The following is a 20492-nucleotide window of genomic DNA, read 5'->3' as shown; positions in this document are numbered from 1 at the left end:
TTTCTCCATATGTTACAATGGTTTATTGGCTCTCGGACGACACTGCTGATACAGCGAGGCTGGTCGAGGCACCTGTTGGCAACTATAAAGAGCTTTAACAACTGGCGTTACAGTCTGGAATGGAGCGAAAGTTACTAGACAAATATTGCACATAATTCTCGCTTAAAGTGCCAGGTTTGTCTGACCAACAGTTGCCACATAGGGCCAGAGAGTTTACTTGAAGGGTTGTGGATAGGTGCAGAACTGATAGGTCATATAAAGCAAATTATAGAAATAGATAGATAGATAGATAGATAGATAGATAGATAGATAGATAGATAGATAGATAGATAGATAGATAGATATGAAATAGATAGATAGATAGATATGAGATAGATATGGATATACGAATAAGAGATATAGATAGATAGATGTGAGATAGATGAATAAATGGATAGATATGGATATACGGATAAGAGATATAGATAGATATGGATATATGGAGATGAGATATATAGATATGAGATAGATGGATAGATAGATATGAGACAGATAGATATGAGAAAGATAGATAGATAGATATGAGATAGACAAATGTGAGATAGATAGATAGATGGATATGGATATACGGATATGAGATAGATAGATATGAGATAGGTAGGTATATATATATATATATATGAGTATTAGATATAGCTAGATAGATAGATATGGATATATTGATGAGATATAGACAGATATATAGATATTAGATAGATAGATAGATAGATAATGAGATAGATATGAGACAGATAGATAGATATGAGATAGATAGATAGATAGATAGATAGATAGATAGATAGATAGATAGATAGATAGATAGATATGAGATAGATAGATATGAGATGGATAGATAGATAGACATGAGACAGATAGATAGATAGATATGCGATAGATAGATAGATAGATAGATATGAGACAGATAGATATGAGGTAGATATATAGATATGGATATATGGATATGAGAGATAGATAGATAGATGGATGAATAACTAAGCACTGCCTGTAATTGGCTGAGCGCTCAGCCAATCAGCACAGCCCTTTCAGGAAGCAGGATTTTTAAATACCCACCTGCTGAAAGTGTAGGACATCAGTGCAGGGGAGCCAGACGGAGGACGCGTCTGAGCGGCGGAGAGGTGAGTAAAGTTTTTTTTTTCTAACCAGCTAGGGATGATTTTCAGGGAAGGGGTTTGCAACAAAACCACTGCTTTCAATGGGTTTGGCAGCAGCGCCAATCCCATTGAAGGCAATGGGATTAGCATCCTGGACTTCTGCCACAGCTGTCACAACTGTGGCAAAGGAGTCTTTCATCCCTGCGGACCCCGCAGGGATTTAGGAACCTCCTGCCACAGCTGTCACAGTTGTGGCAGAAGTTCGCGATATACTCCATGTTTTCATTGGGGCTGGCGCTGCTGGCGCTGGCCCCATTGAAAACACTGGCGATATCACAGTGTTTTTCTTGCGCTGCGAGCCAAGTGTTTTCACTCTCTCTCGCAGCGCAAGAAATAAAAACGCCAGTGGGTGTGAGCCCGTAGATAGATAGATTAATGTGATTAGGCGTCTGTTTTTCTTTGCATATTAAAATAAATCCTGATTTCTGTAATAATACCGCCCGGTACATTATATTTTACATGTTATTCTGTAAATTACAAGAACATTGTCAGTTACATACATTATAGAAATTGTGCATTTTAGCCCGATTTTCTTATTTAGCTGAAAAAAAACGTGCCACTGTCAAATTTGTGATTACCAATGTATGCAAGCAAGACACAATATTAATGAGCTCTTCCTGCCTCGGTATGCACAGGTGTGCCACTCACACACAGGTTAAAGAGGCCGTAAATGTTTGCTAATATATTTTTTGACCTGATACAAAGTGTCAGTGATTTACCACTTTCCGATACATGCTTAATTAAATCAGATGGCATGATTACTAATTAAACTATGAATTCCAAAGCCCGACTGTCAACTCTCATCACTCACCTATTAAACTTGCCATAGACGCGGTATTAATTATCTTCCCATATCCTTGACTCAGCATTATGCGGCCTGCAGCCTATGAAAAGAATTACGGAGATGACCTGTGACCGCTTTTTGGAGAATCAGATTAGCATAAATTATACAATTTTGCAAAAATATTTAAAAAAATAATAATAATCGGTTGATCAAATGATATAGAAAAACACTTTGTGAAAAAAATAAATGAAACGAAAATATATATATTTTACATTTATTTTATTTTGTGGGCCAATACGAATTTTTTAGAAAAAAAACTTTTTTAAAAACTGCTTTCAGTTCGCCATATTCTGAGATCCATAATTTTTTCATTTTTTCATCTATGTCGCTGTGTGGGGGGTTGTTTTTGCTAGGCAAAATTTAGTTTTTATTGGTATTATTTGGAGGTAGAAATGACTTTTTGATCATTTTTTTTCCCTTTTTTTAGGAAGACGGAGTGACCAAAAAAAGCACAATTCTGGCATTGTTTTTTTAATGGCATTTATCATGCAGGATAAACAGTGCTTCATTTTAATAGTTTAAACTTATTTACACAGTGAGGGTGCATTCAGACGACCGTATATTGGCTGGTTTTTTCTCGCCCAGCCGATATACGGTGTCTCTCTCTGCAGGGGGAGGAGGCTGGAAGCGCCGGGAGCATTGCTCCCGCTCCCTCTCTGCCTCCTCTCCAATGAGAGGAGGCAGACCGGGAGCATGGCTAAGTTCCGGGAATTATCTCCACCCCCATCCCGCCTCCCCTCATTGCAAATAGTGCAGGGGGGTGGAGAGGAGGCAGAGAGGGGGCGGGAGCTCAGAGCACTGCTCCCGCCTCTTCCAGCCTCCTCCCCCTGCAGAGAGAGACGCCGTATATCGGCCGGCATGAATACCCGGCCGATATACAGTCATGTGAATGCACCCTGAGATTGTGTTTATGTTTTTTTATTCTTTTATATTTTTGAGTGAATTATTGGAAACAGGGGATTCTGACCGTGGCATCTAAGTGGTTAAATGCGCGATTAGTGCTAGTAGATGCTGGCAGGTATTGAGTCATCACTCATCAGGTACAGTATGGAACAGGTTTGCCTCCTGAGCGCACTTCATTCATCCCCACTCAACTATATATTGATATATTGTATTTTTACATTACGTGGCTGGTAAGGAGTTAAAGAATACTAAAAATTATTATTTTTAATCATTATGGTCTAGTTCAAAAATGCTAAGTAACAGAAAACAGTAAAAACACGCATGGAAAAAAAAGAAAAAACGTTAAAAATGCTGCCTGAATTTTCACCTGAATTCTAAACATATAAACAAAACCCTGTGCAACGGGACATGTGTATTTATGCAAAAAAAAAATTGTCAAGTTCATATATATCTGTTCCTCCCAGAAACCAATAAGAATTTACCAGAAAAATGACTGAACTGAAAAAAATACACCATTTTCAAAATTTTCTTCAAAAAGAAATTTTGCATTGGATTTGCATAAGTGTCATTTTCTTCCATCCCTAATATAGGACAGAGGTAACTATTCCAGATAGTGCCCAAAGTGAATGCGGCCTAACAGTCAGAAATGATACCTGTGTTTAAATCCCTTTGATTTTGGTCTCGACCAATCCGGTTCTAGAAATTTATCAATGAAAAAAGAGAAATCTCCAAATTAATTAGCAGTTTCAGTTGTTAATCCTAATTAACGATTAGGCAACAGCACAGAAAGGCCACACTTCAAAGTGTATTTAAAGTATTAATTTACTTAGCATCAGAGAAGCGCTGAATGAGCCCGTTAAGACTGTAGATTTGTTGCTCCTTCAAACCGGGCCCCACCCGATAACACTTAAAGGGTTGAGTTATCAGTGCTACAATAATTAACTAAAAGTGCTTTACAGATTACTCATTATTGGGCCAATTATGCTGAGTGGAGAATGCTGGAAGCAAACAAACCAGTATACATCGCTTCCAACCTCATCTGTGCCTGTGGTCGTGCTCTACTCATAGATCGAAGGTCGTGTATTTTTGACCAATCTGATTGTATGGGACTGAAATTAATGCCAAATGTAAACTGGATGTTAGGGCCCTTTTACATGGGCCGATAAATCATTCAAATTCCTGTATCCAGTGGGAATCTGAATGATTATCTTTGAGTGTGAATGCACACCCTACTGAACAACAAATGAGAATTAGTTTGGTTATCGTTCACCGTTCAGTTTCTGCATGCAGAAAACTGAACAACAAATCGTCCTGTGTAAACAGGATGTCGTTCACTTATGAATGACTGCCTGTTTATTGTGATTGGAAGCGGACGGTCCGGGACGATCTCTGGCTTGCTTCGCCTCATTCAGTGAGCGATGCTCGTTCCTGCGTAAAAGCACAGGAACAATCATTACTTGGACGAATTATCAGGCATCTGCACCCAACAGATTGTACAGCTGAAAAAGAGCTTTAGGGCTCTTCCCCATGAGCGTATATCGGCTACCGTTTTCACGACTAGCCGATATATGCTACCATCTGACGCATTGGATTTCAATGCATCAGATCACATGGCCATATTGCCGCGGCATAAAAGCGCCTGGCTGGGCCAATATAGCGCCGAGCACTTTTACACCAGGCCAGAAAGATAGTCCTGGAACTATCTTTCCGGACGGAATACGTTGGCTGCTGTATGGGCTCCTATGGGAGCCAATGACAGCTTCCGGAGAAGGGAGGTGGGAGGGAGTTTAGCAGCATGACTGCTAAACTCCCTCACGCTCTCTCCTCCTCTCCGGCTGTTTGCAATGGGAGGGGGTGGTGCGGAGCCAAACTCAACCCCATCCCGCCTCATTTCATTGATGGCTGCAGACAAGTGGCGAGAGCTTAGCTTCACCCCTGCCTCGCCCCCTCCTATTGCAAACAGTGGGAGGGGAGGAGAGAGGTGGTGAGCCGGCGAGGGGAGGTAAGGGGGAGACAGCTAAGCTGTTTCCCCATGTTCAACGGCATTGCGTATGTGCGCCAGGGCTGTGCTGTCTGAGCAGCCTACGGCCGTGTGAAAGGGCCCTTAGACTGGATCTTAGTTTTGACAGACAAAAACAGCCAAAGACAAAAAGAAAAATCATGTGAGAAGACAAATTTCTGCTCCCCACATGATCAACACATTCCTTTTCTGCTGCTGCCATCATTGTTGTGGTTTAATTGGTTTTTATCCCCACCTAATTCATGATACTGCCCCTGTTACATGCAGTCCAGTCCTTACATACATAATGTATGAACAGGTCACTGCCTCTCATAAAATCAACACACTCTTCTGCTACTGTCACCATTTCCATAATCTGATTGGTTAGAAGACGTCTGCCACTACCAAAATCATGACACTGCCTGTGTCACATGCATCTCATTAACATAATAATGTGAATGGACAAATCACTAAACCTGGTCCACACAGTTTTATGAGTAGTCACTACACCAGTCAAGATCAGTATTGTCCTCTTCTGCTGCTGTTGCAGAGTTTCAATGCCCATCCAAATCATCACAGTACCTCTACTACATGCAGCCCTGCTCATGCTAACATAATAGCATAAATGTTTAAATCACTGCCTCCCTCAGGATAATCCCACTCTTCTCCTGCTGCTGTCATCATCTTCATTGTTTAATTAGTTAAACTGTTTCTATCCCCATCCAAATCATGACACAACCTCTGTCAAATGCAGCCCTATCCTTACTAACATAATCCCTTTTAGGCTTCTTTCACATGAGCGCATATTGGCCGGCCGTTTTCATGGCCGGCTGATTTACACTGTGATCTGAATCCAATGCATCAGATCACATGGGCGTATTTCTGAGACGTAAAAACGCTCGGGCAAGCCAATATAGCGCCGGGCGTTTTTACGTCGAGCCCAAAAGATAGTCCTGGAACTATCTTTTTTTGGGCTGGGAATACGTTGGCCGCTGCATGGGATCCTATGGCAGTGACCGTAGGTGGGAGGGAGTTTAGCAGCGTGGCTGCTAAACTCCCTCACTCTGTTCTCCTCCCCCTTATGCAGGCCCACCTCTCGTCCCCCCCCCCGCTTGTTCTGTGCAATGGGACGGGACAGGGGTGGGGCAAAGGAGCAGTCCGCCCCGCCTCATCCCGTTGATGGCTATGGACAAGGGGTGGGACATGAGCAGAGCTAAGCACCCGCCCTCTCCCCACCCCTTGTCCATAGCCATTAATGGGAGGAGGAGAGACAGACTGTTGCTTAGCTCCGCCTCCGCCCTGCACCCTCCCATTGCACAGAACGAGCAGGAAGGAACAAGAGGTGAACCTGCGATGGGGAGGGAGGCGAAATGGGCAATGGCCTGGTGAGCTCGGTGTATTTGCGCTGGCCTCACCAGGACATATAAACGGGCGCACAAACGTTTGATTTGTGCGCCCGTTCACCAGATTTTTTACTAACAATGTAGCGTATATCGGCCAGTTGTGAAAACAGCCGGCCTTTATGCGCTCGTGGGAAAGAAGCCTAATAGAAAGTCCCTGCTCCCTACAAGATCAGCACACTCCTCTCCATCTGCTGTCATCTGACTGGTTTCTATTCCCAGTCAAATGATCCTACGGGATCTTTCACACGGGCGTAGGCATTTTTAAGTTTTGCTCACCAGCGCCGTAAAATTGAGTAAAAGGACTTTTTTCTGCTAGGGTAATTAGCGTTTTCTAACCCATTCACATGACTGAGCATGATTTTTAGCAAAAAAAAGTCACACCCTGGAAAACCCTTGCTCAGCTTAAATTCTCTGAATTGACTTCTAATGCCTACATAGAGGCACCTGTAAGCTTTTCGCAGCATTGGCAGCTGTAAAGATGCCTCCCCCTTCTTTTTTTCTGCTGCTCGCATAGGAGTCTATGGGACCCGCTGGCGTATATTGGCCAAAAGATAGTTCCAGAACTATCTATTTGCCCAACGTATATGCGTCGGCGCGTATTTTGGTCACGTATGTTCCATTTTTCACGGTTCCACGTTTTTACGCACTGTATATTCGCCCATGTAAATGGATGCATTGGAAATCAATGATTCACATCAGTAGCGTATATACAACCGGGCGTGAAAATGCGGTGTATATGAGCCCGTGTGAAAGAGCACTACTATAGTACTTTTCATCCGTGCAGCCCTGTTCTTGCTGAAATAATCACATTAGTGAACAGGTCACTGTCTCCCATGAAGTCAGCACCCACCATTCCTACTGCTGCCATCATTCTCATAATCTAATTGGATCTGTTTACTTTTCTCATAAAATACTCTGTGCTGTTGGGATACCAATTAGTATCAGTCTGGTCTACCACAGGTCTTCATTCTGATATCATGAATAGTGTTGGGCAAACTTTACAAAAGTTTGGTTCGGCAGGTTTGCCGAATTTGGGCAAAAAGTTCAGTTCGATCCAAATTAGTTCAAACTGAAACATCATGATTCATGAAACAAACAAAGAAGAGGAATAGGAAGAAGAAGAATAAAAAGAGGAAGAATAGAAAGAGGAAGAAGAAGAAGAAGAGGAAGAGGAGGAAGAAGAAGAAGAAGAAGAAGAGGAAGAGGAAGAAAAAGAAGAAGAGGAAGAGGAAAAAGAGGAAGAAGAAGAGGAAGAAGAAGAGGAGGAAGAAGAGGATGACGAAGAGGAGAAAGAAGAAGAAGAAGAGGAAGAGGAAGAAAAGGAAGAAGAGGAAGAAGAAGATGAGGAAGAAGAAGAGGAAGAAGAAGAAGAGGAAGAAGAAGAAGAGGAAGAAGAAGAAGAAGAAGGGGTATTAAAAAAGGAACAGGAAGTTGATGAGGAAAATGAAGAAAAAGAAAAGGAAGTGGAAGAAAAAGAAGAGAAAGAAAAGGAAGTTGAAGAGGAAGTGGAAGAAAAAGATTAAATTTTAGTGGACTTGGCTGGACAAACCGCCTGCGGTTCTGGTTCTTGCCAAACCAAACTTTTAGCAAAGTTCAACTCAATGCTAATCATGATGCTGGTCCTGTTACATACAGCCCTGTCCTCACTAGTAGGTCACTGCCTCCCTCCAGATCAGCACACTCTTCTGCTGCTGTCATTCTTCTCACAGTTGGTTAGACTGTACACTGTCTTCCTTTCCAATCCTCTTCTAAGCAGATCATACACACGATGAAAAGCTGGTTCTACAGATAAACAGAATTTGGGAAATGAATGATTCTGAAGGTAACATTTACCTGGCAGCATATGAACAGGCCGCGCAAGTTTATGCTGAATGTTCTATCCCATTCCTCCAATGTAGTCTCTTCACTGGCCGAATTCATATTAATCCCGGCGTTATTACATGCGATGTCAATTTGTCCCCAATTAGCCACAATTGTGTCCACAACTCTTCTCACATCTTCTTCTTTGCTAATATCAGCTGCCATAGCAACAGACTGGATGCCTGCAAAATAATTCATAGAATAGAAATTAGGTGAGTTAAAAAGTTCCAGAAAAAATACGAATAACAATAATTTATAAATATGGATGGAGTTGTCTTTATGTCCAAATACAAGTTTATCACAAATGTTCAATCAAAGTGTTATTTGCTCGATTATTTTTTTGCCCGAACTAACCAAGGTGTAAATGGAAGGTTGGTTTATTGGGAAATATCGCCCCCTAGTGGTCAAGATGGAATATTTCAGGTACTAAACATGTGAATAGGGTTCTGTGCAAATGTTTAAGAAGTCAGGGCAATTGGCCATGGTATGTGAGGGCACGTGTTGGCAAATACTCCACAATTAAAGCCTTTATTGGATAATATAAAAATTCAGCACTCTTGAAAATTGGGTATTCTGGTTCCAAGCATGCCGGACTATCAGACGTAAACTGTCAAGCTAATAAGTGGCACACATTCTATAAACCAATATAGCGTACAGATGGTCTTTGTCTTTGTTCCAGTGGATCAATTGTTTGGGGATTTATAAGGGGATTAAAAGGGGATTATAAATGTATAAATAGAACTTCCTCAATACAGTAACAGTCAGTTAACACAGCATTGCTGATTGTTTCCAGATTACCAAATATTCTGGATGATCTAATATTTTACAAATGTATTTGCATGGGTAGGATGTCAGCACAAATCAAAATACTAACCTAACATACATTGAACGGCCAGTTTATTAGAGACCCCATCCAGCAATGTGTTGGCTCTCCTTTGGTTTTCGGAACTGCAGCAATTTGTCGCGGCGTCCATCCACCGGTATCAGAGGACCCGGGATGTGGAAGAAAACCTTCCCCACATCATTACTGCACCTCCATCAGCCTTTCATCAATTTATGCCGCTTGCAGCAAATTCTGACCTCCCAAACAGCATGAAATCTGCATTCCTCCAACCTGGTGATGATTTTCCATTGCTCAGTGATACAATTTTTGTGTTCCTTTGCCCCCTGCAGTCTCTCCTTTCTGTTTCTCTTAATGGCGCTGGAACTGGTTGTCCGCTGTTATAGCTCATCTATGCTAAGGAACAAGTTGTGTGTTAAAACACATTAGTTGGAGCACTAGCAACAATTTGCTTGACTGTGCAATGTCTGTTGTTTGGGATGATTCTTGACATTCTCCTCTGACCCCTTTTCTTGGCAAGTTTTTTCCGTGCACAGGAATCCCCTTTCACTGGATAATTTTTCTCAATCACACCTTTCTCGATCTACTCTCCACACTGCTGCATGAGAAAACCCCACAAGGTTGGCAGGGATATCCTTGTCCCGGCTAGTCTAGCACCGATGACCAGACCTCGTTAGTAGTCAATCAGATTGCTGGATTTTCCCATCTAATGTGGATTCACACTGAAACTGATCAACGGAAAACTTGTTGTGTGATTTTTCGTTGCAATCCGGGTCACAGGGGAGAATTTCCATACAGGTAGAATCACAGAGCAAGAACTTCTCCCTTATTAGTGATTATAACAACGAGCACTAAAACACGTTTCGGGGCAGAACCCCTTCATCAGTTTATCTAGAATACACAAAGTTAGAGACCAGATAGAAATAAGGTTCTAACTGCCGGGAAAACTACTGGGAGAGCTAATACAGGGTTCGGCGGGCAGTAGGGTGAAGAAGTGATTCTTCCCCCGTTCACGCCCTCTTGTGGAGTGGTATCAGGTCAGCAGCACCTCTATATTACCTCAGATGTCGTCTACTCACATGGTTCTTGCCGCTTCCTTGGTCCATACCTACCACATGGGTTTTACTACACACATTTTTGTATTCTGAATCCAATTTCCATACAGCGAAGCTCTAATCGTGCAAGAGACGGGGTTTCTAATAAAGTGGCCATTCAGCGTACAGTATCCTTCTATTTCAGGTATTCTTGCAATTTTGTGTCAAAATAAGTAGCAAAGAACTAGAATTTCTGGACTATTGGATGTAAGATTAAAGGAATAGAGAGATATTAAATGGACTGTTCAGTTTGTAAGCTATTGATGACCTATCTTCAGAACACGTCATCAATAGTATATTGGAGGGGGTCTGTTGCCCACAACACCTGAGAACCAGCTGCTCTCTGGGTTGACAGTTCTGTTCTTACTGTAGTGGCAAGGCTTGGTATTGCAGCATTGAAATGAATGGAAACTTAGCCTGCAATACCAAGCCTGGCCACTGCAGTGAGAACAGAGCTGTCTGCTTCCTGCAAAATTCAGCCCAGTGCATGAGCACACCAGCCTAGTGATCAGCACAGGTCCTGGGTGACGAACCCCTTCTGATCTACAATTGATGATTTTCTAAGGATAGACCATAAATAGTTCAAAACTAGACAACTCCTTTAAGCTGCAATTGTATTGCCAAGTATCCTTTTGGTAAGGATTCACACAGACTTCACAACTGAATTTTGGTGTTAAAAATTAAATGGCTGGAATTTTTAAGATTTTTACTATCAGCTCAAATAACGGACTTTGGCACCAAATCTGGGAAAAATCTGCTTACAATCCACCTCCCATTGTGGCAGTTCCATGTGCGAGGGAGCAGAACTGCGTTGGGAGTGGGGAGTGGCGTTTGGAAGTTTATTCTCGGAGATGTGTAAGCTGTATGGGGTCCCTACAGATCTTTAAACCTCCAAGACGACCACGGTGAGACCGGGTTAGCCAGATAGATAGAGAGACTGCCTCCTCTATTCCCTCCCTGCCAATGTTGTCGTGGACGTGGACTTGGAGACTTTTGAAGCTTCTCCATTGAGTTTGTTCCTGTTTTAGGCTGTTTATAGTTTGTTACAATAAAACTATCCATATTTGTTTCCTGAGATGGCCTTCCAATTGCCTCATGAATTTTTTCTCCATACCCTTTGGGTTACCCCAAGCAGACCAGGCTTTCCGTGGAATGGTTAAGCCTGAGCCAGATTGGAAGTTATCTGCTCTGACAATGACCATCCTGGAGCAGAGACCTAAGCCAGAAAACCAAGGTAAACCCCCAGTAGGGGGCACCAATACCGGTCCAGCAGGCCTGTGGCTGAGGATCCATCCAGCTCCAGTGCCGCTTCGCTATATTAGCTATTACAGTTTGGCCCAAGGTACCCCGGTCTGACACTGCTGGATTGTGATATTTGCAAATAGTAACTTTGCTGAGATGTTGTGCGGATTGCTATTTGCCCATTGCATGCCTTCGATTTCACAATAAGTGTCACAAACATTTCATTTCTTACATGGATTCTATGAGAATCTGTAAGTACAAGTTCCCAGCATGCTCGATTCTTTCCTATTCATCATTAGTAGGATGGCTTCGGGGGGAGACTGTGGTGTCTCACGCACAGTGACTATAGGTCTGCAATACGGTTCCATGGGGACTCAGTGTGCCATCTGCCCTTAGCAATTTGACACACTTAAGTGATAACCTAAGGCAATGCACTGTCCCATAATATAGTGAAATAAAAGATGGACTCTGCAGTACTAATAATGCTACTTATACTGTTGGACATGTAGTCAACTGATGAACCCTAGACTTAGGGCTAATTCATGTGAACATATTTTCCATCCATGTGCTGCCCAGGTCTACAACAGACAGCACAGACCTATATAGTTTGAGCTAACCAAACCAATAACACCCTGTTTCGGACCAAACCAATAACACCCTGTTTCGGACCAAACCAATAACACCCTGTTTCGGGTTGAACTTTGCCAAAAGTTTAGTCTGGCACAAAGTCAAACCTGAAAAGGGTTCTACTGGTTCAGTTTGCTCAACACTAGTCCTAAACACTGGTGAGTAACACGGACATGAACGTCATGGGTCTAGGAAGAGCAGTGCCTTAGGGCTCATTCCCACAGGCATATTTAAGCTGCATAATGCATGCACACATTGTAACACGCATAATACGCAGCACTGAAACCCCATTGATTTGCATTGGGGCATTCAGATCGGAGTCTTAAAAAAATCACAGCATACCCTACTTTGGTCCGTATTACGGACCGAAATAGGCCATTCAAGTCAATGGCAATGCAATGCACACGCATGATAAATGCGTTTTCACTGTGTATTTACTCTAGAAATCAGTGGGGCCATCTTGTATTTTTTTATGCACACGCAAAAAATGCAATGAACCTGCCCGCAAAAAAAACAAACCACAATGCGCAGAGTTTCCGTGCATGAAAATGCATTATTATGCACCAAAATAGCTTATTTAAACTAATTATGCCATTAGTTAGTCTCTTTTCATGGTTCTGGATCTAGTAAATTGATACTGAATTCTCAATCCCTTAAAACAACTATTTCCAATTACTTGGGAACATTCAACATACTGTACCTTTCAGGTGTAATTCATTGGCCACAGCCTCGCCTTTCTCTAGTACCATGTCTATGATGGCCACTTTAGCACCGGCTTCTCCCAAAGCATGAGCGAAGGCTCTTCCAATGCCCTGACCTCCTCCAGTGACATAGGCGACCTTCCCATCCAAACGCAGGCGATCCAGTATACATCGACCATTAAGTCCTCGAAAAACGTCATCCGTTACAATCTCTTTCTACATAGGAAAGTAATAGTAAGGATCCATTATAGTTCTTTTCGCACTTCCACCCTTGTGGGTTCTATAAAGACCTCAAGAATAACTCTACACATTTTCTTCAATAGGACAACTTTAGTCTTGAAGACAAAAGGTTGAAGGCGCATTCAAGAAAGGGCTGGGCTTCACCAACTCTGAGCTTTCGGGAGCAGACCAACGCCATGTCTTGGGTGGAAGAGAGGTCTCTGGTTTCTACTGTGTTTTTGACTTACATAGATATTCTAGAAACTTCTGATATCACTATGTCACAGTCATTGTGTGAACCCATGAAAAGATGGCCGTATGCCTCATTTTTCTAATTTTATGTTCCTTTTTGACAATTTTCTTAGAAAATCCACTTATTGCTGTTTATCTCTCGATCGATGACATAGCAGCTATTAGAACCCTTAAAAGAGTTGTCACCCAGCCTTTCCAGCCTATTTTTAAAGGTATACACCCCGACATAACTTCATAAAACTGGGGGCTCCAATGGTCCCTATGTTTGTTATTTGTCATTCCCGGAAACAAATGCAGTCAATAAAACTACAATTTGGCGAGGAGGGCCCTATATTTACAAATACTAATTTTTATGTCTTTGGGGTAGAAACTCTTCTCCTTTCCAGACTCTGTTTGACTCAGATTAATTACTGCTGATATTCCTCGTTGTGAATGTAATACGGCCTTACCATTGTGTCACCAGTGGGGGAAACAGGTATTCTTTTGATGACTATAACACCTTCCACTGGTACTGCAACCTTTAGGATACAAAGACAGAAAATATGAGTAATACTATGTGTATAATGAAAGGGGTTGACCAGAATTAGAACACCATGACTGCCTTCTTCTAGAAACAGCACCATACCAGTCCATAAATTGTGTTTGTTTTTGCAGTTCAGCTCCATTGAAGTGAATGCAACAGAGCTGCAGTACCACACACAGCCTGTGGTCAGGTGTGGCGCTATTTTCTGAAAAAGGCAGCCATGTTTTTCTAAAACTAGACAACCCGTTTAATTTTCTAGCATATATCATAAAGAGTCAACCTGTATTTTTAAAGTGTATCACTTAAAATTTACTGTATGCAGTTAAAAGGGTTGCCTAGAATTTTTTAAGGGGCCTTTCACACGAGATGCAATTATGCTGCAGGATGCAGCCAAATCCACAGCTGTGGATTTCCACACCAAAATTCGCAGATTTAACTGCGGATTTTCATGAGGAATTGCAGGCAGGTTGTAAGCCATTTTCAATTCTGCATCAAAATCTGCAGGTAGTTGGTGCATTTTGGTACAGAATTTACTGCAGTTTGTGGTGCGTCATGTGGCCTTTTCCATCCCGCGTGGAAGATCCCTAAAAAGTCATCTCACCATGGGGAATAATAAAAAAAAAAAACCATTCATTACCAGTTATATCCCCTGCCACCTCAGCACCACTTGCTGGTGTGATGAAGTGGTGTACATCGATGTGACCACTGCAGCCAATCACTGGCCTCAATGGTAATGTGCCACAGATGCAGGCACTGCCGCAGAGGCTATTGACTTGCTGTGTATGTATAGAATGTCATCATAGCAAAGACCAGTAGGGACCACCAGAGCAGTATTACTGGAGCTGCAGAGGATTGAATTGTGCACATTATCCCTGTTGTTAGACATATTTTTTTAAAATCCCGATCCAACACCTTTTAAAAGATAGGATTCTGGCCATCTTCAACTGCGACTAGCAGGAGTTGCGGCTTGATACACAACCCATTTGAGAATGTAGGTCTCGGAGCAATCAGCTGATCACCCCAAATTCCACTATAGGCACCTCTGACAAACTTCTAATTTTACTGCAGAACACTGTTGCCAGCCTGATATTTCCCATGCAGCAGCCAATGCAGGGAAAATATAGCTTTACAGAATAGCAATTTACATAAATAGCTGTCCTGTAATAACAAGACAGTAGAAGGTCTGCCAGGTCAGGAACCGCTCTTACTGACCTGGCTCTTACTCTGTTCTGGTATATAGTGGAGGATCCAGAGCAACTGGATCCTCCACTATAGCATTACAATGGCATAGCAATTACAATGGCATAGCAATAGGGTTGCAAGGGTCTCAATAGCAACCTGGCCCCTAAGCTAGGGGCGCCCCCTCACCACACAAAAAAGATGACTGATCAAGGGGTTTCCCAGACAGCGGCACCTGGATACACTAGGGTTGGAGCTGAAGCCACTGCACAGAGTCCTGTGCAGTGTCATTGATTGGCTGAACCAATCAGAGCCATCACTTCCTCGAGGCGGAATTTATTCCCGTAACCAGGAGGCGATCTTTTGTCAGTGGCCGAGGACTGAAGCAAGTGCACTGGAGCTCTGGAGACCAGCAGAAGGTAATCTAACTAGGACTTATTTTCAGAGTAGGGCTTATATTTCAAGCCTCCCCCAAAATCAGGGTAGGGCTTATTTTCGGGATAGGTCCTATTTTAGGGAACCACAGTAATGATATGGACCATGCTTGTTTAACCTGGGTAACCTCTGTATAGGATTGCATACTTTACACACAATTAAAGAAATGCATCAAAAACCTGCATACGGTTTTCATAAACCATGTGCTTTTTAAACACCGCATGCATTGTTTAAAGCCACATGCAGTCTTTAATAGTGTATGCTGTTTCTTAAAAACACATGTGTTTTTTTTTTTTAAATTGTGGTTCAAAAATGCAAAAAACAAAACAAACATGAAGCATTAACACGGTCCAAGGGGCTACAAACACATTTTCATGAAGTCCAGGAAATGAGCCATGTTTGGGAAACTTATGCCAAGTGGCTAGATCATGTATGTAAATGTATTTGCAGCTGTACACTGCATGGCTTTGGTATTGATACAGGTGCAGATGACTGCAAGCTGTATATTTTAGGTATTGGTACAGGTACAGATGACTGCAGGCTGTATGGTTTAGGTATTGGTACAGGTACAGATGACTGCAGGCTGTATGGTTTAGGTATTGGTACAGGTACAGATGACTGCAGGCTGTATGGTTTAGGTATGGGTACAGGTACAGAAGACTGCAGGCTGTATGGTTTAGGTATGGGTACAGGTACAGATGACTGCAGGCTGTATTGTTTAGGTATTGGTTCAGGTGAGATAACTGCAGGCTGTATGGTTTCATTATGGGTACAGATACAGACGACTGCAGGCTGTATAGTTTAGGTATGGGTACAGGTTTAGATGACTGCAGGCTGCATGGTTTAGGTATCCTTACAGGGGCAGATGACTGCAGGCTGTATGGTTTAGGTATTGATTAAGGAGTAGAGGACTGCAGGCTGTGTGTTTTAGGCATGGGTACAGGTGTAGTGGCCCAAATTACATATATCTAGCCCCTCCATAACTGTCATACATGCCATGTCTTCTATGTGGATGCACTGTGCAAATTGTCTTTTCTCTAGTTATGTGTATTGTACAGCTGCAGCATGTAAGATGTTAATGCCTATGAATATCTGGGATAGGTCTGGAAAATGTAACCAATATAGAAGTACAAGCCAAAAGGTGTAGTCTGTTCGTCGGTCAGTCTGTCTTTGGAGTTCCAGTTTTTTGATGGTAGAGTGTAGAGAGAGAGTGCCGGCCACATGGGGGTACCTTAAACTCTCATGTGGTGAAGAATTGAAGCAGAGGAGAGGTGTCCTGATATTCCAACTCCAGGACTCCTACCTTAAGTGTAAGTGAGAGAAGGATCCACTGTGCAGTGTTCAAGTATCCACCTGCAAGTGAGTGTCAGTGGATTGTTGTGTCCTCCTCTGGTGTATCTGTCCAGGAACGGAGTCATACAGATAACTCAGACTGTAGGTCCGGTTTCATCCTGTGTTCTCCTCCCTGACTTCTTTGAACTGTTCTTCCTGCTCTGGTGTGTGAAGCTTTCAAGTGGATAAGTAAAGTTCCAGTCACTGCCCGTTCCCAGTGATTAAAGTTTCTAATTCAACTGTGCGTGGACTTTCTTATTTGCCCGTCGGATATCAAATGGGGTAAAGGAACGGTGGCATCATGCGTGACAAACTCTTCAGGTCCACCACACCATTATTCGGGTAACCGTTGTCACAGCGTTGCCTGGAAGAGGCCTAGCGGTGCCTTCGCTGAGGTTCCACGTGCCCCTCTGGGGAGGACTTTGGTATAGCCACCGTGACAAGTGCCATCTCTACCCCGCCATCTCCTCAGCGTGTGCTTTGTGTCTTAGTTGCTGAGGGGACGTTACACAGGTACAGATGACTGCAGGCTGTACGGTTTTGGTATGGGTACAGGTACAGATGACTGTAGGCTGTATGGTTTAGGTATAGATACAGGTAGAGATGACTGCAAGCTGTATAGGTTGGGTATGGGTACAGCTGCAGATGACTGCAGGCTGTGTGGTTTCGGTATGGGTACAGGTGAGATGACTGCGGGCTGTATGGTTTAGGGATGAGTACAGATGACTGCAGGCTGTATGGTTTAGGGATGAGAACAGATACAGATGACTGCAGGCTGTATGGTTTAGGTATGGGTACAAGTGAGATGACTGCGGGCTGTATGGTTTAGGGATGAGTACAGATGCAGATGACTGCAGGCTGTATGGTTTAGGTATGGGTACAGGTGGAGATGACTGCAGGCTGTACGACTTAGGTATGGATACAAGTGCAGATAACTATAGGTTGTATGGCTTTGGTATGGGTACAGATAACTGCAGGCTGCATGGTTTAGGTATGGGTACAGGTACAGATGACTGCAGGCTGTATGGTTTAGGTATGGGTACAGGTACAGATGACTGCAAGCTGTATGGGTTGGGTATGGGTACAGCTGCAGATGACTGCAGGCTGTGTGGTTTTGGTATGGGTACAGATACAGATGACTGCAGGCTGTATAATTTAGGTATGGGTACTGGTGAGATGTCTGTGGGCTGTATAGTTTAAGTATGAATATAGGTACAGATGACTGCAGGCTGTATGGTTTAGGTATGGGTACAGGTGAGATGACTGCAGGCTGTATGGTTTAGGTATGGGTACAGGTACAGATGACTGCAGGCTGTATGATTTAGGTTTCATTACAAGCTCAGATGACTGCAGGCTGTATGGTTTCGGTATAGGTAAAGATAACTGCAAGCTGTATGGTTTAGGTAAGGGTGCAGGTACAGATGACTGCAGTCTGTTTGACTTGGGTATTGATAGCTATTGATCAGGAAAAGAACAATAAACAATGGATGTCGCCAATCAAAGAGATGTCACCTGTGACATCATTGTAACATCATTGGAGGTAAGGGCAGCTTTACACGGGATAAATATGGGCCAAAAAAAATTGCTCAAAGGAGCAATTTTCAGTGATGTTTGTCTTGTGTGAACATGGGACCCAACAATGTATTGAAATCACTCAGTGGTTACTCTCTTTCGGCTCAATGAAACTAAATGACTTGTGAGCGACTCAATCTCACTGTACACAGTTGTTCATCTTTGAGCGACCGCCTGTTCACAGTGAATGGATGCGGGTGACTGGAAGAGATCTCCAGTGTATTCTGCCTCCATTCACTGAATGACTAACGCTGCAGAAGTGCAATAATCATTGGGACAGCTGCCATGTGCTTATGGTCCCAACAGTCGTCCTGTGTAAAACAACCCTAAATATAATGTAACACTGTCACTATGTATTACTATTATATGCTGACAGCATTATTTTGAGGTATCTGAGAGCTAAACCACTTTATCTAAGCCCACTATGTTATAAAAGTTGTCTTGTACATATGGTGACTGCAAGATGATAGATAGATAGATAGATAGATAGATAGATAGATAGATAGATAGATAGATAGATAGATAGATAGATAGATGATAGTGTCGTACCCCAGAGGGGTCTCACAGCATTACTAGTATTATGTAATGTGAATGGGTGTATATATATATATATATATATATATATATATATATATATATATATATGTGTGTGTGTGTGTGTGTGTATGTATGTGTGTGTGTGTGTGTGTATGTAATTATGTGTTTGTGACTTTAAATGGGCACTAAAGTGTTATATTCTGGTGTTTTCACTACCTAGCACTGTATGACTTTGCAGAATGCAACCTATCCTGATCTCACACCTGTCAATCACCCCTAGCTAGCCTGGGATTGGGTAGTCAGTTTTCTCCTATCTCAGGATTGGTTAGTGGAGAGAGCATAAAAGACAAAGAGTGGATGGGGTTAGCTAGTCTAGTCCAGGCCTGGAGATAGTCTAGTCCAGAGGAACCCAAGATAGAGACAGTGGAGGAAGAAGGCAACCATCCACACTAGCCAGTGCAGTGGGCAGTAACATCTAAAGTGTGAGTACAATACCAAGCTGTGATGCAGAGTTAGCAGAGGAAAGAAAAAGAAAGAGAAGGAGAGAGAAGAGAAATCAAGTCAGTAATCCAAGTGTCAAGTACTAGTCAAAGCCAGGGAGGAAAAGCTGGAAGCTAATGTTGGTCCCCTGAGAAAAGTGTTAGCAACATTTTTGTCTGCAAGTGTAATGAACGTCTATGATTTACCTCAACTGAATATAATGCAAGTGATATAAATACTGAACAACCAATCACTCTCTGTCTCCCTGCAAATAAAAGTGTACAAGTTGTTTGCACTAGCTACAGTCTGTGGCTGGAAGTCTCTTCCCATCATCGACATTCACACTGACACTTCGGGAACAGGGACTAGCCCCATTATTGTTTGGTTATCCACTTTTTATAGTTAATATTTGGTTTGGAATGGGTCTCTACAGATAGGGACTGGTGTCACAACAAATTAACATCTTACCCTATCTGACTTTGCGGGTAGCAGGTTATAACAACTACCTACTTTTATTTTATTTTTATTATTTATTTACCACTGCTGTAGTCTGACCCTAAGACCGGCATTTTTTCCCCACTCTGCCAGGGGGAGCAGCAGAGCCACTGTGACTATCGTCTCATTTTTCCCCTTGCTGCTCAATGCCTCCTACGTTTGGGTCGGTCACTGCAATAGATAGATAGATAGATAGATAGATAGATAGATAGATAGATAGATAGATAGATAGATAGATAGATAGATAGATAGATAGATAGATAGATAGATAGATAGATAGATGTGTGTATTTTTTTTACTGGTGGAGGAGAGGGGGGTGATGGGTTTTGGAGCTCATGTCCCTAATCTTGTCAGACTTTAGCACAATCTCTGGTTGCTAGAGTCACATGGGTAGATCTCCTAAGAAACCCAATGATGCTCCAGAATGCTCCAAGCAGCTCATGGCCAGCAGTCAAGTGTGGTAACGTGGGATGGGGGTCCTGAGCTGAACTTTTGCACCTGAGCCTTTAGTTATGCCCCTGCTGCCTTATAACGGTCATATGCCTTAAGAGAGCATATGCACATGAGATGCCATCTCGGCATAACACCTCTAATGAATATAGATTTATACAGCTCCAATTAAACTAGATAATAATTGTATCTTCAATAAATTCCTAAATTCCTTCTAGTGGCTACAAATGGACAGGGTTTTATCATTTATCACTCTGGCTCTGTGAAGTGAAGCAATAGATTTAGAACTAAAATGTACCTTCAACCTTTCAAAA

General features: G+C 42.5%; 1 protein-coding gene across 1 annotated transcript in view; it reads right to left on the bottom strand.

Moving 5' to 3' along the window:
- The window catches only part of LOC136620223 (D-threitol dehydrogenase-like), a gene marked incomplete at its 5' end in the record, with an annotated part of 64811 nt that overhangs the window by 31695 nt on the left and 12624 nt on the right, over positions 1–20492 (bottom strand). The window contains 4 exons of the mRNA XM_066594928.1: positions 2002–2074; positions 8173–8381; positions 12704–12920; positions 13625–13693. Coding sequence (XP_066451025.1) covers positions 2002–2074; positions 8173–8381; positions 12704–12920; positions 13625–13693 — 568 coding nt within the window. The remainder of the gene's footprint in view (positions 1–2001; positions 2075–8172; positions 8382–12703; positions 12921–13624; positions 13694–20492) is intronic.

Source organism: Eleutherodactylus coqui, chromosome 3, assembly GCF_035609145.1.
Source record: "Eleutherodactylus coqui strain aEleCoq1 chromosome 3, aEleCoq1.hap1, whole genome shotgun sequence".
Lineage (NCBI taxonomy): Eukaryota > Metazoa > Chordata > Amphibia > Anura > Eleutherodactylidae > Eleutherodactylus > Eleutherodactylus coqui.
This window is presented reverse-complemented; position numbering and strand designations above follow the sequence as displayed.